The 16,885-nt window shown below is 57.1% G+C and overlaps 1 protein-coding gene across 13 annotated transcripts; it reads right to left on the bottom strand.

Moving 5' to 3' along the window:
- Positions 1–682: 682 nt before the first annotated feature.
- On the bottom strand, positions 683–16,738 carry LOC135575725 (fas-binding factor 1 homolog). Of its 13 annotated transcripts, none has more exons than XR_010466984.1 (20): positions 16,202–16,738; positions 15,613–15,721; positions 15,258–15,285; positions 14,422–14,852; positions 13,713–14,333; positions 12,734–12,863; positions 12,432–12,511; positions 11,996–12,098; positions 11,462–11,890; positions 10,896–10,980; positions 10,594–10,694; positions 10,026–10,232; positions 9,399–9,506; positions 8,927–9,080; positions 7,934–8,110; positions 7,481–7,747; positions 3,863–6,897; positions 2,127–2,201; positions 1,551–2,003; positions 683–1,042 (listed from the first exon to the last, which is right to left on the bottom strand). XR_010466984.1 is itself a non-coding variant. In XM_065034487.1 (19 exons), the coding sequence occupies exons 2-19, from the start codon at positions 15,613–15,615 to the stop codon at positions 6,670–6,672; spliced, it is 2,382 nt and encodes a 793-aa protein (XP_064890559.1). In that variant the 5' UTR covers positions 15,616–15,721; positions 16,202–16,738; the 3' UTR covers positions 2,452–6,669. The 13 variants fall into 13 exon arrangements, 6 of the variants coding, with proteins under 6 accessions (XP_064890559.1, XP_064890560.1, XP_064890555.1 ...); XR_010466985.1 differs by having other exon boundaries at positions 1,551–1,944; XR_010466983.1 differs by having other exon boundaries at positions 1,551–2,201.
- Between the last annotated feature and the right edge of the window lie 147 nt (positions 16,739–16,885).

Genomic DNA, 16,885 nt, shown 5'->3' with positions numbered 1-16,885 from the left:
CAGCCCCGCGGGACGGGCGCTGCCCCCCCCGGGAACCCCTCCCCATCGCCGGCCTTGCTGCTCCGACCGGGCAGAGCCCGCGGGAGGGACCGGAGCGGCCCCGCTGTCACCCCGGGGTACCCGGACGGGAGGTGAAGCCCAGCACAAGAGCCAGGGGTTTTCAGAAACCGGCCCAAAAAGCAAAAGCTGCAGTTCCTGTGGGCTGTGGAACATCCTGGGGGTGCTGGGGAACCGCAGTGCAGGGTCACCGAATCCCAGCCTGGTGGGGCTGAAGGGACCTCTGCAGATCCCCAGTCCAACCCCTGCTCACGCAGGGTCACAGAGCAGATCACACGGGGAAATGCGTGGGGAGGGAAAAACAGCCTGGACACTTCACTTGGGATTGTTGTTTTCTGGAAGAAGGCCTTTAAAAACCAGAAGAACACCCCGGAACAACCTCCAGACCCAAGGACCCGGCACGACTGATTTCTGCCCTCAAGTTCTGGCTTCATCCTTCCAGGTCAAACTGGCTGTTTCTCCAACCACCGCGTGTGGTTTTTGGCTCCAGAGAAAGATGAGTGTTTCCTTCCCAGCTCCATCAGCAAAGTAGTGCCACACGCGGATTCATGCGCACAAACTGTCACAGAAATGTTCTTGACCTCAAGGTCCCTGTATCAGAGTCTCAGACGTTTGCGCTTTAGAAAGATACTTTAATTGAGATTAAAAACAACTTAAAAGGTACAGCAGAGAAACAGTCCAGGCTGGGGGCCTCTCAGGGGGAGGGAACACAAGGCAAAAGAGACTTGGGCTTTTAAACCCATTTCTCTAAGAAACCCTCTAAGAATGGTGGCCAGGAGCAGGGAGGACGGCCGGGACGCTGGTAGAGGTGAAGTGCACAGGGCACTTTCCTCGGGATCTCCAGAAATAACTGCGTAACCTCAAAGAAATTGTGGTCCGGAGAAGGGCAGAAGGACGGACGGGATGCTGACAGACGTGAAGTGTTGTATGGCGCTTTCTTCAGGGACTCCAAGAGGATCTTCTCCTTTTCTCAGTAATCATCCCCCTGAGAAGAGAGGAAGCATGTGTGGGATGGATCCCAGAAAGTGCCACAGACACAGGGTCACAGTCCAGGGTGTTGCTCACCAACAACAGAAGCATCCCAAAGCCTCCCTCGTGCCATGTCCCCCGTGAAGGGGACCCCTCCCTGTGCTCCTCCAGAGCCCAGAGCCTCGCAGCCTGAGCAAGACCCATGGGGGAAGCCTCCAAGAGCGTCCCTGCCTGGGGAAAGACCCAGCGGGGACCCGACGGCACAGGATGGGGACACCACAAAGCCAGGGCAAACGGGCTTTAGCTCACCTGCCTCTCCCCTCCTGCCCCCTCCGGGCACTGCCCTGCCTCAGAGAGCTCCGCTGAGCCCCTGCAGAGGATGCGGAGGCCAACTCACACCTGAGGTTTATATACAGGGGCACTAAACCAGCCCCCAGGACCATCCCAAGCCTCCGGAGACCCAGGTACAAGCGCAGCTGCCCCCCCACAAGTCCCTTCCCACCCACAGAGCGTGGAAGCCTCACCCAGGGTGCTGGAGAGACCCTCAGTCGGGGCACCGAGGTCCTGGGCTGCGGTCAGCGGTGTCACAGGGCGGTCGGGCAGCTCCTCGCGGGGCTGTTCGCTCCATCTCCTCTGGTGAGCCGTGCTCAGCCGCTGCTGCGCGGTCTCTGGGAGAAAGGCAGGGAGAGAAGCTGTCAGAAAAGCTTCAGGCCTTGGGCACCGTGGCCCCAGGCCCAGTGGGGAGGGTGAGGAGACACTTCCCTGATGTGTGCAGAGCAACAGCCCCCAGTTCTGCAGGTCGCTGCACAAGTTCTCCATGTTCTCGATGAAGACCCAACGACCTTGGTCAACTGATTTCTGCCCTCAAATACTGACTCCATCATTCCAGGTCAAATTTCCAGTTTCTGCCACCACCGCCTGTTGGTTTTCACATCAAATCTCCATAACTGACAGTTGCAAAATGCTTTGAGATAGTGCTACAAAAATAGGAGCAGCGGAAAGAAGGGCAGAACATCTACTGTCAGCATGTGGTTAATTAGTACTACTTGTTTTTGTCCTCAGAGCAGTATCACTATCTTCTCCTTTGAGTTCCTATTGACCAAGAGAACGGCGTCAGTGTTGGGGATGGCACAGAGGCACAAGGAGTTTCTGCAGGGCGGTGAAAGGAGGATGTGCTGGAAAACACAAAGATGTCTTCTGGAAAGCTGAAGGAAGCAGAGGCTCCAGAGAAGGACAAGTGACTTCCTGCAGTTTGGACTGCTGATAGAATGCGAGTAAAGAAACTAGACGGTAAAGCTATAGAGTTAGTGCAGGATTGGAGAGGAATCAATAAAATGAAGCCTTACACATTGTTAACCAAATTATGGTTATGTTATCGAACCAACATCAGTAAACTCACTGGGGAGCTGATGCTCTATCCCAATATCCAATTAAAAGGAAAGAGTGAATTTATATAGTATTTGGAACCAAGTGACCCAGCAATGTGAACTGTGTCTGGAAAACAATCTTAATATGATAAATATGGTACAAATGAGAACAATTAGAAAAGGAAATGTAGCAGGACAACATTAGCAACTAGATTTCTCCAAACTCCCTAGAAAAGGCGGTTTGCTGGTGTTAACAGAGACCTTCTCAGGTTGGCCAGAAGCATCCCCTGCCCAGCTAGTAAAGCTGCAAAAGTATCTAAAGCTTTGTTAAATGAGACCATACCCCGATTTGGGGTCCCCGCTCTGCTGTCCTCTGACAGAGGACAGGTAAGTTCAAGCCACAGCAGCTTCTACTGGATCTTTAGGCATTAAAGAGCATAATCTTTTAGAGTCACTGAGATCAACGCTGAGAGAACTGGAAAGCGGTAGGTCCTACTGGTTCCAACGTCTGTTTCTTATCTGCTGCTTTCTTCACTCTTGAACAGTGAATCCAGGCGGGTTGTTCTTTAATCTTGATGGCGGTAAAGGCCGTCAGCAACAGCTGGAGCAGTCCATTCCACTTCTCTTCTCAAGGCTGACATGGAAAAGCTTTCACAGAAACTTCATCTATTGGCTTGAAAGAAAAGACTTCAGTTTTCCTTGGCTCGAGGCTTCCGTCTCATTCTGAGCAGCGCTAAAGGTAGTGCTGGATTCTACTTCCAGTTAGCTTCCTGGCAAATTCTGTTTACCTGCTGTTCCATTAAGTGACTCATTTTCTTTTCTACCTGCCCACTTGCTTAAGGCTTGTAGGGAGTCTGCAACTGCGAATCGATCTCTAATGCTTTACTGACTTGCGGCACTACCTGTGCAACAAAACGGGGCCCCCTAGCAGAGGACATCACAGCGGGTACCCCAAGTCGGGGTACGGTCTCATTTAACAAAGCTTTAGTTACTGTTCTAGCGTTACTAGTTGGGCAGGGGAATGCTTCTGGCCAACCTGAGAAGGTCTCTGTTAATGCACTGCAAGGTAGGGTTTACTGATGCTGGTTCGAGGAGGCAGCCATCCGGGCTCAGAGACATCACTCTCATTGCTCTCTCTGTCTTTCCAGCAGCTCGTCTCGCAGTATCAGCTGCCAGTTTATTTCCAGTTTCCTGATCAGTGTCTCCTTCTTGATGCTCCTTGAAATGCATGATGGCAACTTTTCTAGTAACAGCACAGCTTCCGCCAACTGGAGTATCTCATTTAATCTGTTCTTGTGCTGTTAATAAACTTGGTCCTTTTCAAATGCTCCATGGGCACGCACCACTCTCAAAGCACACTTGGAATCTGTCCAAATATTAATCTTCTTCTCTTTGGATAATTCTAAAGCTCGTGTGTGCGCAGCTGTCCGGGCAGAAGTCCCAGGAGGCAAAGGTTTGGCTTCGATTACCTCGTGGGTAGTTGTTAGGGCATCCCCAGCTCTATGTACTCCTTGCTTTACAAAGCTGCTTCCAGCGGAGAACCAGGAGTCTTCAGCGTCTTCCAGCGGCTGTTCCTTTAAATCCCGTCTGCTGGAGGAAACAGCTCCCACTGTTTCCAAGCAATCCTGGACCACAGGCTCTGAAACAGACCCACTGAGGAAAGGGGCTGCAGTGACAATGTTGGTAGCGACAATATTCACATCGTCTAGGTCCACCAGTACTGCCTGGTATTCAGGAATCTTGAGGCAGATAACCCATGGGTACCTTTTTGTTCCAGTACGGCTGGGACTGTATGGGACACTTTCTGTCCCATGGTGAACTCAGGAGCTTCCTGTACAGCGAGTCCAAGAGCTGCCACAGCTCCACGACATCCAGGCCAGCCTTGGCTCACTTCATCTGATTGCTTAGGGAAGCAGCAGCCGCTCGGTTCTGAGCTCTTAGTTGCTGTGCCAGAACACGCAGAGCAATGCTTTGCCTTTCGTGTGAGCATAACTCCAATGGCTTGGTGATATCTGGGAGACCCAGGCTCTTTGTTGAGTTGTGCAAATGCCCTCAGATGCTTCTCTTGTCCAATTCAACTTGGAAGTCCTTTTGTTTCACGGTTCATAGAAAGGCTTTACTCCAAGTCCATCATTATAAACTCAAAGTCTGCACCAAGGTGTCATTCTAAGAAACGCCCGGAGCTCTTTTACCGCTGCAGGTTCTGGTGTCCGGCAAACAGCTTCTTGTCGCTCCATCCCCAGCTCTGGTGCTCTCCGGAGATCTCGAATCCCAGATAAGTCACTTGGCACTGGATCAGCTGGGCTTTCTGTTGGGAAGCTCGATACCCACTGCATCTCACCCAATTCAGCAAACTTGCAGTGCATTGCATACGGTCTTCTTTGATTTCTGTGGCTGTTCTTTTATCTGGAATGTCACTTCACCTTGTTTGAATGTTATTATAGCTTGCAATTGTTTTCCTAAGTCTCGTCTCCGTAACGGTTTTGGAGACCTGGGCATAGATGAGAACTTAGGAATTGCATTTTGTCACTTCACCTTGTTTGAATGTTATTATTGCTTGCAATTGTTTTCCTAAGTCTCGTCTCCGTAACGGTTTTGGAGACCTGGGCATAGATGAGAACTTAGGAATTGCATTTTGTCACTTCACCTTGTTTGAATGTTATTATAGCTTGCAATTGTTTTCCTAAGTCTCGTCTCCGTAACGGTTTTGGAGACCCAGACGTAGATAAGAACTTAGGAATTCCATTTTGTCACTTCACCTTGTTTGAATGTTATTATTGCTTGCAATTGTTTTCCTAAGTCTCGTCTCCGTAACGGTTTTGGAGATCTGGACATAGATAAGAACTTAGGAATTGCATTTTGTTTTCCAGTTTCTATTGGATTGGCTGATGAAGAAAGCTTTGTCTCCTTGGCCAGTAGCTCCCACCACAGGTACAAAATCTTCATCTAATGGTATCAATTCCTGATTAAAAAGCAAAGCAAATGTTCCAGTCTCAACTAAAATCTCAGTTTCTTTTCCATGTTTTTCTCTTCTTTCTGCACAGTTTCACCACCTCGGAAGCTGAAGGCACATCCTCTTCAATTCCACGCCCTGTGGGGACACGCAGTCTTCTTTCTCACCCTCCCCTCTCATCAGGGGAGTTTTCTGTCTTATTCTACATGCTGAACAACATGGTTTCAGCTTCTCCTGAGCTTTATTCTGCTCCCTTTTTAACGTGAACACAGCTGGATCCTGGGGTGGCAAGTTAATACCACATTCTGCCTGCCACTCTGGGTGTTTTCGCAAAGTGAAAACATATCAGCGTCCATCACTTGACTGCACTTGCCTTCTCTCTTCAAGAAGAACGTTAACGTGGCATCATTCAGAGTTTCATTCAGGGGCCATTTTTCCTCATCATTTAATTTATACAATGGTGACTGATTATAATATGTCAGCAAGGTTTCTCTATTCACATTATCACCAGGTGGTTCCCCAGTCTCTTTCCTGTGAGCTACCATAAGGTTAGTATGAAGTGAGTTATAACGGATGAGTTTCTTACTATTAATTACTAGTCAAATATAAGCTAAGCTCTGCTTCTAAACAAGGTGTTCCTTAATCTTGCGGTCTCTTTGTCAGGCAGAAGGATTTAAAACTTGAAAAATATCCCCTCGTTTTGCAGCTGGTTAGAAAGCATTTAGCACGTCATGGGTTAATGATGGGTACGTCTTTGTAACTTTACCAGAGTCCACATTAATTTAGCGGCTTCTCTTCATCCAGAGAAGGGAGGACGGTCGGGACGCGGGCAGAGGTGAAGTGTTGCAGGGCGCTTTCCTCGGGATCTCCATAAATAACCACATAACAGCAAAGAAACAGTCTGGACGTGGGGCCTCTCAGCAGGAGGAGCGTGAGACGAAAGAGACTTGGGCTTGTAAACCCCCCCAGTCTGTGCACCCGCTCTTCACGCATCTTTCACGAGCCTGTTGGTCCAGTGGTAATTTTGGGTCTGGGGCCTTAGTTGTTTCTTCTTGGATTCTCTTCCTCTGTCTTCCAGGCAGTTTTTTCTCTGTCCTTATCTCGATATGTCGAAGCATAGAATACAACTAAAGGAATTTAAGTGAGTAAACTTATTCTGCAACAGTCCTCCCTTTCTTTTTATTAAGCATCCTCGCTAATGTGTCCAAGCGAACTCCTGAAGTCCTTGAGGCCTCTAACGCGTACCCACAGTCTCGCATCCGATGTTATTACAAGTCACGACAGAAGCAGAGCTGACAGAATGGACACTGGGGCAGAGCCTGATTAAAGGGTCTTGAAAGTAATGGGAGGCCGGAGAATGGAGGACAGATTGACTACTTGCACAGGTGGAGATGCTTTCCTCAGGGCCCCTATTAATGCATGCGTGTACTCAATGGTATCGTCCACAGAACGGGAGGAGGATGGAGGGGTTGTTGACAGCCGTGAAGTGTTGTATCGTAATTTCTTCAGGTTCTCCAAGAAGATTCTCTGCGTCTCTAACTCTTTGTCCCCCTGAGAAGAGAGGAAGGATGCGTGGGATGGATCCCAGAAAGTGCCACAGAAACAGGGTCACAGTCCAAGGTGTTGCTCACCAACAAGAGAAGTATCCCAAAGCCTCCCTCGTGCCATGTCCCCCGTGAAGGGGACCCCTCCCTGTGCTCCTCCAGAGCCCAGAACCTCGCAGCCTGAGCAAGACCCATGGGGGAAGCCTCCAAGAGTGTCCCTGCCTGGGGAAAGACCCAGCGGGGACCCGACGGCACAGAATGGGGACACCACAAAGCCAGAGTCCAGCAGAGCCGGCATCTCCCACCCAGGGACGGGCTGAGCAGAGGGCAACCCCTCCGAGCCAAGGACGATGTCCATCTCGGGTTGGACGTGGAGCCAGCCTGAGACAAGCTGCGAGCATCCCCCTCTCCTTGTCTCTGGTGTCACTGCTCTGGCTGCCCGCGGCTTCTTCGAGCCCACCCGGCCCAGCCCAGGGCTCAGCCATGATCTCAGGAGACCCCCCGGCTCTCAGGGCCCCATCGGGTTCCGCCAGCCCAGCTCCCCCAGCGGCTCCGCAGCCCCTTCCAGCCCCGCTCTCCCCCCACCTCACCTGCTGGGCCTGGAACTTCAGCAGCTGCATCTGGGCACTGAACATGGAAGATACGGAGGCCTTTTCCTGCTTCAGCTGCTCCTTCTCCTGCCTCAGCTGCTCCTTCTGCTGCTTCAGCTGCTCCTTCTCCTGCCTCAGCTGCTCCTCCTGCTGCTTCAGCTGCTCCTCCTGCTGCTGCAGGACCTGCAGCTTGTCCCAGAACTCGGAGTGCATCCTGCGTGCCTCCCCCAGGGCTCGCTCCCCCTCTGCGTGCTTCTGGGCCAAGAGCTGCAAGGCAGAGCGGGTGGGGAGGTTGGGGACAGGGACCCTCGCTGCCCTGCGCTGGGGCCCCTCTGGGCGTCCCCTTGTTCCCCTCCCGGCACAGGATTCACGAGTTCAGGAGGGGTGTGAGACCCTGGCTTGTGCTGAGGGCCCATGCACGGCTGCGAACCGTGGCACAGATGCTCCACATACCTCCTTTGTGCTTCTAATCATCTCCTGCTGCTTCTGGACAGGTTGCACGGCCCCGATCACCTTCTCCTTCTCCAGCCGCATTTCCTGCCAGGCCTCGTCCAGCCTCTGCCTGTCTCTCGCCAGCTGCTCCTCCTTGGCTTTCAGCTCCTGGCGCTGGATCTTCAGCTCTGCCCGCTCCTAGGGTGGGCATGGGGGAAACTGATGCATCACCTGCCCCATCCTGGACACCATCTCCCGTCTTCCCAAGGGGAGGCAGAGCCCCTGTTGAGCTCCTCGTGTGGCCGCTTTGGGTGCAGAGCAACAGTCCCCGGTGCTCCAGCACAGCCCTCACCCACCCACCCGCCTGTGGGGAGCAGGGCTGGCAGAGCTGGGACCGGACACACACACACACTCCTTGCCCAGAACGGATGGAGCCCCTCACCGTGCTGCACACCCTCAAACACGCTCACCACAATGCAGTTCCTCGGCACTGGAAATACCCAGCCTGAGTGGTCCTTTGCCACCCTGGCAGCCCTGAAAAATGCAGCTCTGCCACACTGTCTGTGCCACATGTCCCCTCTGGACAGCCCCGCGGAGAGCAGAACCGGCTCTAGACACATCCCCATGGCACAGGGAGGTTTTGCCTCACCCACCGTGCGGGTTTCCTCTCCCCAGACTCACAACAGAGGCGGCTGCGCCTGCTCTGGCTGCCCAAACTCCTCACGGGTAACGGGGAGAGACAGAGGCAACTGACGCTTCAGTCAACAGCTGAAAGGGGCTGGTGGAGCCTGTTCCTGGGACACCCCCATTCTCACCACCCTGAGTGACATCTCTGTCACAAGCAGGCAGCGCTGAACGTCTCCCCGCTGAGCAGGACCCACCCGTGAGCCTGCCAGATGCTGCAGGGCCAGACGCCATTCACGGGCTCCAGGCCAGGGACCTCCAGTGGGCCAGAGAAACGCCCCGGACCCAGCCAGGAGCCTGGCCCGGGCAGAGGACACAGCGTGGGCTCACCTGCTCCAGCAGCCAAGTCTGCTCGCCCAGCCTGGCCTGCGTGTTGGCCACCAGCTCCTGGACACGGCTCTGCTCCTCCTCCATGCTCCTCCTGCACACGTTCTGCAGGTCACTGGAGAACTTCTCCATCCTCTCAAGGATGCTGTCCAGAGACCTGTGCAGAGGAGCCAGGGGAGGGTCACCCTGGGGGACACACTTTGTCTCACTGTGAAGGAGAGGGGGAAGTGTGCCGGGCCATGGGCCGGGCAGCCCTGCCCCGAACCTCTCGGGATCAGAGCAGAGCAGTAGGAAGATGCAGCTGCTGTTTCAGGGAGCAAGGACAGATCCTAAACAACAGCTCAGCATCCCTGGGGGCAGCGGGTGGGAGAGAGGATGGCCCCTGTTCCTCCCGTGCTCCGGGCCTGGTTCCCCAGAGGTCAGGGAACACCGCGGCCAGGGATCAACGTGGGGACACGACACCGGCTGTCGGTACCTCATGTGTGTAATGGTGCCGGTCAGCACATCCATCTCTCTCTCTTTCAGCCACTTGATGTGCTGGAGCTGCTCCTCGTGTTTCTTGCGCAGTTCCTCGACAGACTCCCTGCAGGACATGGGGAAGGAGCCCACCACGGGCTGTTACAAACTGGTGCTCCCCGTGACGGGCACCATGCAAGAGGCTCAGTCGTGGGGCTGAGAACCAGGTCCCAGGAGCTGAGCTGGCAGGCTGGTCTGTCACGGGGCATCCCACGGACTGCCATCCCCATCTGGGATGGACCACATCTGGGGGTTATGGGCTTTTCTACCACAACCAGACTACTTATTGACCCAAACTGTGTTGACATCAGCAACTCATTGTTCTGAATAAAAGGGATCTGGGGGAGGGAAAACAGGGGTTTCAGCATCTTTCAAAATGCAATGCATTCCCTCGGAATGACGCCTCCAGCCAGATCTCCCTGTCTCTGCCTGCAAAGCAAATCCCCACTCCAAAAGCCACTGGGCTGCCCTCAACCCAGCGCTTCTGGACTCTCCGTTCTCCTTCCACCGTTTCCCCAAACTGTTCCCTGGTTCCTTCACCCAGACCGGGGGCACCGGCACCACGTGCCGCTCGTGCCGCTCTCACCTCTGCAGCTCCCGCAGCTGCTGCAGCTCCAGCCGGTGCTGCTCCCGCAGCTGCTGCAGCTCCAGCCGGTGCTGTGCCAGCAGCTCTGCCCGATCCCGCGCCGTGTCCTGCCGCTCCTGCCGCAGCTGAGCCACCAGCTGCTCGTTCTGCCGCCGCAGCATCTCCACCTGCTGCTCATAGTTGTCCTTCATTACGTTCACTGAGGTCCTGCCGGGAGAGAGCCCGTAAGGGGTCACGGCACCGAACGAGTGTTGCTTTCCTTGCAGCACGCGGCACTGTGCACCCAAAGGGCACATGGGGATTTAGCAGCAGATCGGTGTTGCTGTGTGCGTGGGGAAACTGAGGCAGGGGCAGCTTCGCTCTCTGCATTCTGAGCCCTGAACCCTCTGCTGCTGCCCAGTGCGGTGCCCTGCTTGGGGACGTGCTGGCAAAGGGACAGACCCCTCTGCTTGTCACCCACTCAGGGCTGGATTTGGGAGGCGCCCCAGCACTGTCCCCCCAGGGGAGATGGACGGGGCTGTGGGCAAGGACCTGCCGGAGGAGGGGAGCACAGGCCAGAGCCCGGTACCTGTGGCTGCTCTCCTGGACATCCAGGTGCTCCTGGTGCTGCCGCTGGGCACTCTCCAATAACACTTTCTGCTGCGCCCGCTCCTCCTCCAGCATCCGGACCTGCCGGGCACCCAGGAGAAGGTTCCTGTGCTGCCCCGGGGACAGAACACCCACAGCAGCACTCGGTGGCCGTTGTCGGCATCTCTGCACAGGGAGGTTCCTCCTCTCTCCCATCACCCTGATGCTGTTTGGAGCAGACCTGGCCCCTTCTCCTCCCCCTGGGTCACCCATGGGCCCCATCCAGCAGGCGCTGGGGCTCACCTGGCTCTCCAGCTCTGCCACACGGGCCTGGGCGCTCAGCAGCTCTGCCCGACAGTCCGATGCTGCTGGGGAGGCGGCCAGCTGGCTGCAAGCAAAAAGCACCCAAAGTGGTCAAGCCGAGGAGGCCACGAAAGACAAGATCCCTCCCCAACGCCAGTTCCTGCCTCGCAGGTGAAACCTCCGTCCCGCTCGCCTGCGGCAGGATTCAGCCTTTTGGCTGCCGAGGGAGCAGAGACGCCAACAGCTCCGTCCCTGGTGCTCCCCTGGCTGCATGCGCCCCCTTCCCCGGGCACCCCCAGCTCGCACCCCCTGCCCACCGCTCCAGGCACTGGGGCTGCAATTCCCTTCTGAGCCCCATTGGGACGGCACAAGTCTGAACCTGCCGAGGGGAACGGGACTGCGGGCTGGATCAGCGGGACAAAGACCCGCGGCATTACCCCAACTGGATACGAGAAAGTGCTTAACACGAATTGGGTCAATCTGAGGCAAGCGCTGCTGAGAGCTGCTGCTGCAGCAGCCACACGTGGAGCAGACGGCAGCGCTGCGGCCATTGACCGGGCCTTTACCTGCCGGGAGAGCGGGGACCCGGCCCTTCGCCCGCGGTCTCTGAGGGCTCGGCCGTTGTGTCTTGGGCCTCCGAGGGTTCGTTCTTTTTCTCTTGGGCCTCCGAGGGCTCGGCCTTTTTCTCCTCAGTCTCTGAGGGCTTGGCTTTCTTCTCCTGGGTCTCCGTGGGCTCGGCCTTTGTCTCCTGTGCCTTGGCCTGTTCTTCGGCTCTCCTGCGAGCCAAGGCATCGATCAGCCAGTCCATTGGGTCGGGTTTAGGCGCTGCCTCCTCTGCAGCCCCGAGCTGGCTGGCGGGGTCCATGAAATCCTCATCCTCCCAGCCCAGCCAGTCGTCTCCGGCCCTTCTCCTCCGCACGGGGTTCCGTCTGCGGGGAGGACGAGGTGTGGAGCGGGGCTCTGGGTTTGTTTCGCTGCTGCTGTTGGCAGAAAACCTGAGGAAGGAGAAGCAGTTGCAGACCTGCCTGCCAGGGGACCCGGGGACCTGCCTGCTCCCCCGCAGGGACAGCGACGCTCCAGACACACGCACAGCACCGTACCTCACCAACTGCCCCATCGCCGGCTGGACCGCGGGCCTGGAGCCCATCGAGGGCTTGTACTCTCCGAAGACAAGCTCCTTCTTGTCCCCGCGCTCTTCCTCCTCTGTTCAGACAAGGAGCCTTGAGTCAGCGCCCAGAGGAGCAGCTGCTGCAAAGACACCAGCCCTCCCCTCCTCCTCCTCCCCCTGCCAGGCTGCCTCGAGGGCAGAGCACAACACTTGTGCATGAGCCGCCTTCCCGCGCTGACCCAGAGCCCCTGGACCGCCCTGCTCACCCGACAGAAAGGGCATTTCCCCTGCAAGGCCACGAGAAATCAAGCTCGCTAGCCCAAGCCAATGCTGTCACCTCTGCAGACCTGCCCAGCGTCCCTGGCTGCGCTCACCTGCCTGCTTCTGGGACTTTTTATCCACTTTGAACTCCCTATGTTCTCCCGTACCTGGCTTTTCCAGGACTTTGGCCGCGGAGCCTCGTCCGAACAAGTCGTCCAGCGTGGAGCGCGCTGGCCGGAGCTCCTCTCTGTGGGGACACGGTGGCAGATGGTTTCTCGCAGAGGCAGGGCTGTCCCTCCTCACACAGCCTGGTCAGGCTGCTCTGGCTCTTCTCTGCCAAACCAGCTGCTCTTGCCCCTTGCTGGGACCCACGGGCAGAAGCTCCAGCATCCCCCCCCAGCACGGTGGCACCAGCTCAACGCGCAGCCCACCCCCTGCGTTACTGCCACCACCTCCTCACTGCCCTTACTCTTTTTTTGGGCCTTTGTCATGTCTCAGCACATCCAACAGGTCGTCGTCTTCAGCATCTTCGAACATCGACGTCTTCCTCCTCTGGACCGGGGCCACGGTGCGCAGGGGCGTCTGGCGTGGGGGCAGCTCTGGGGATGGGATGGCACATGGGAGGAGGTCTGAGCAGGGTGGGGTTTGGTTTTTAAACAACAAGAGATCAAAGCAGCCCTGCCTGCTCTTCTCTCCCTGGACCATTTGCGAAGTCCTTTTTCAATGTCTTTTCCGTGACTGAACCTCACAGCAAGTGACAAAGCGGCAACGCGCCACTGCCTGCCCTGTGCCCCTGCAGCCACTGCTGGGACATGGCTGGGGGTCACTGACACTGGGGTTTCCAGCTCTGGCAACACCAGGAGCTTCTTGAGCTTTGCAAGTTTCCAATCGGATCGTTCCTGCCCCTCTTCACCCAAAGCCCCTGCTCTACCAACACACCCTGGCCCTTGCCACAACCCACCGGCTGCTACTGGTGTCCAGAGTGGATTTATGGGGGGAAAGGGCCATTTGAGGGGACTATCAGACCCATGAGCATCCCCACTGCAGGAACAAGAGGGGCGAGTGCCTGTAACACAGCCCAGTGCAGCCAGGACCCACCCAGACGTGCCCCCGCTGGGCTTTGCGGTGGACTGGGGATGCTACAGCCACCCAAATCCTGACCCCGAAAACTTGTTCTCCTTTGGCACCGTGCACAACAGGCCGGGTGAGGCCCAAGGGAAGATCTGAGCCTCCCTTCCCGGAAAGGAAAGGCCAGTTCTGTAACCTGGGGCACTCCCTGAGCTGTGGCACAACCAACCCCGTTCTCAAGCTGCTCTAGGAATGACCGCACTGCTTAATCAGAGATGGGACTGGGTGGCTTTCCATTTCATCAGCCTGGACCTCACACACACTCAGCCAGGCTGCCGATTCCTTTCCTACAAGGAGGAGGCATCCAGCAACCTGCTTACCTTTCCTGCTGCTCTGTTCTGCTGTTGTCTCAGAGCTGCGCTCAGTGCCACGTTTCACGGGCATCTTCCCTGGGCCAGAACTGGGTTTCGATGTCCCCAGGAAATCCCAGTCCCAGTCGTCCTCGTCCTGGAAAGCAAGAGGATGAGGACGGGCACAGGGCGAGCGCTGCGGATGCCTCAGCACTGCTTCTCCCTTGGGAGGCTGGTGCTGGGGCCGCGGCTGCAGCGCATGGGGGCTGAGACGGGGGGGATTTTGGTACTTGAAACGCTCTGAGCCCTGAGTCCTGTGCCGAGATCCTGCTGCTGCCTCTGGGAGAAGCGTCAGGAACACCCATGGCCATTGCTTTGGCTGAGGGCTCTTCCTACGACGCTGGAGCCGAAGCGCACCCAGGAAGGCCGGGCTGCAGCAGCGGGTGCTGCCGGGCTCTGCTCCATCCTCGGTACCTGGAAGCCCGTCTCCCACCAGCCACCCACTCCCCTCTCCCGGCTTTTTGCCCCTGCCAGTGATGCCAGACACCTCAGCCCCAGCCCTCAGGACATCCAGGTTCTCTCCCCACATCAGGGCTCACCCCTGCAGCTGCCTTGTCCTCTCCAGGGACATTGCAAACCTCCGCAGGCAACCTGTCGGGGCAGAGAGCGGGTGCAGAAGCTGAGGACGGGGCAGGTCAGGAGGACGTGGGGAGCACGCAGAGATCTGAAAGGCACTCACTCCTTGGTGACCCGCATGCTGGTCTTCAAGGCTCTCCCACCGGCTGTACAACGGGGTTCAGCTGGAAACATACAGGGAGAGATCAGGATGATGGACACGGGCATAGCCCCGGCCTGGGCGCTCCACGGGGGGATTTGTCGGCTTCTCAAGGACCACAGAGGCTTTTAATCATGGACAAACTTTCCTTCACCTCCCCAGACCGACGGCCAACCTACTGAGTGGCCTCTGGCTCTGGGAACCCGGCTCTCCCCTCTGCTCCCCGCTGCCTCCCCCTCACAACTGGAGCCCCTCGCGCATCAAGGGCTGTTGCACCAGCAGCTCCTGCTCCCAGGAAGGGAGGACCAGGACCACGATGCTGCCCTTGCAGCTGCAGAGAAGCTTCATTTTACCATCATATCTCCAAAGGTCCTCAAGGGTGTCATCCATAGAGCCTGAAACAAGACAAAGTCAAGGTGCTGAGGCAGGTGAGCTCATCGAGCTGGTGCAGAGAAGCTCCCAGTGTCAAGGGCAGCAAGAGGCCTCTAAACCAGCAGTTAGGGAGCAGGGGAGGGGAAGAACTGAAATAAACATATATATTCTCCCCCAGATTTGGGAAAACCCACAACCACAGAATACAGGAACCCAGGAACTAAATCCCTTTGATTGGAGAGGCAGGTGAATATCTTTGGGTCAGGAATGGCACGATGCCCTGAGCTGCACCTTCCACACACAGATGGTGACCATTGCGGTAGCCAGGGCTGCCACCTCATCCCAGTGTCCCCCTCCTCCACCCCAGGCGTTCCCAGCAGACCAAAGCACCTACGCACAGTGAAAGGAGACCAGGCCAGTGTACTTACCACTTAAACCTCTCTTGGCTTGCGTAGCCTGTGGAGAAAGACAAATTCCCTCATTAGAAAACCAAGCGAGCCTGAGCTGGACTTTGTCAGCACGCTCAAGCCAGAGGCAGGTTTCTCCCGAGAACCCAGCAGCACCAGCAACGCCCTCGTCCCGCCCGCGCTGCTTGGGAAATGGCAGCTGAAAGCCCGGGGGAGCAGCGAGATGTGACCCCTTCAGTGACACCAGGGGGCTCAGCCCCTCCTGCCTGCCAGCTGGGCAGAAGCCCCCAGCCCTCGGGACGGCTCGTGCCTCCCAACCAGTGCCAGGGCAGCACTGGGCATTTCCCGGGCCTGCCTGAGCACCCGTCACACTCACCATCGCAAGAGCCGGGCTTTCCCTTGCTCAAGACGGTCTCTCCGCAGATTCCTCCAATGTCAACCCCCAGGGGGGGACCGAAGATCCTTGGTCGCGTCCACACGCCGACCTGCAGGGACAGGAGGATTTCCCCACTTGCTGTTCAACCTACGTCCCTCTGCCGCCCCCCCGGCTGGCTCCCTGCTGCTCGGACCTCTCCAAGCCCCCCAAAAACCAGGCTCCAGCTCAGCCTTAAACACACCCGGAATCACAGAACTATTCTGGTTGGAAAAGTGTCCAACCATAAACCTCACACTACCAAGTCCACCACTACCCGTGCCCAACCCCTCCAGGGATGGTGACTCCAGCACTGCCCTGGGCAGCCTGTTCCAATGCCCCACAGCCCTTTGGGGGAGAAATTGTTCCCCAGATCCAACCTCAACCTCCCCTGGCGCAACCTGAGGCCGTTTCCTCTGCTCCTGGCGCTTGTTCCTGGGGAGCAGAGCCCGACCCCCCTGGCTCCAAGCTCCTTTCAGGCAGTTCAGAGATCAGAAGGTCTCCCCCCAGGTCCCCCAGCCGCTCCCATCGCACTTGTGCTCCAGCCCCTCACCAGCTCTCTTGCTCTTCTCTGCACACTCTCCAGCAGCTCAAGGCGTCAACCGAAGTCTCCAAACGCACAAGTCGCCGGGATGAACAGCACCTCCCGCGATGCTGCAGGACGGAGCAGCCGCCGCGGCACCAACCGCAGCGACCGCACCAACCGCACAAACGGCACCGACCGCACCGGCCGCACCAACCGCCGCCGCTCCGCGTCCCGTGGCCGCGACACGGGGCGCCCTCGCGCCCAAGGCCCCCAGCGCGCGCGGGGCTGGTGGCCATGGCCGCCTCGTCCCGGGCCCCGGGCTCACGGCAGCCCCGGCCCCGCCCGCAGCGGCCCCGCCCGGCCCTTCCCGGCCCGGCCCGGCCCGGCCCGGCCCTTCTCTCGCCGGTGCTGGGAAATGGAGTCCCCAGCGGGCCCGGGGCTCGGCTGCCCCCGGGGGAGTTTCAAACCTCTTTGGAAAGCCCACACGCCTCTTGGCTTAAAACACTGAAACCTTCTGCATGGGCTTTGTCAAGGCTGCTGTCGAAGTGTGTGTCTACTTCAGTGCAGAGCAGCTGCTAAGCCTGGAGAGAACTATGGAATTTCACTTCGGCTGGAGAAGTCCCACACTGTCAAAATAAACTCACATAGCTGGAAAGGTCCCCGAGCTCGTCCATCTTCTCCCGTGTTTGCTCTGCCTGATTTCAGAGTGGG

This window comes from Columba livia, chromosome 18 (genome assembly GCF_036013475.1).
Source record: "Columba livia isolate bColLiv1 breed racing homer chromosome 18, bColLiv1.pat.W.v2, whole genome shotgun sequence".
Taxonomy (NCBI): domain Eukaryota; kingdom Metazoa; phylum Chordata; class Aves; order Columbiformes; family Columbidae; genus Columba; species Columba livia.
Note: the sequence above shows the minus strand (reverse complement) of the source record. Positions and strands in the feature narration are given on the sequence as shown.

Bases quoted from the DNA above. Each gene is read 5' to 3' on its own strand.
- LOC135575725 (XM_065034486.1), bottom strand. From the start codon at position 14,271: ATGTGGGGAGAGAACCTGGATGTCCTGAGGGCTGGGGCTGAGGTGTCT. The intron at 12,864-13,712 runs GTAAGCAGGTTG...TCCCATCCCCAG, and splicing joins AGAACAGAGCAGCAGGAAAG to AGCTGCCCCCACGCCAGACG. The intron at 10,981-11,461 runs GTAAAGGCCCGG...TTTTGCTTGCAG, and splicing joins GGTCCCCGCTCTCCCGGCAG to CCAGCTGGCCGCCTCCCCAG.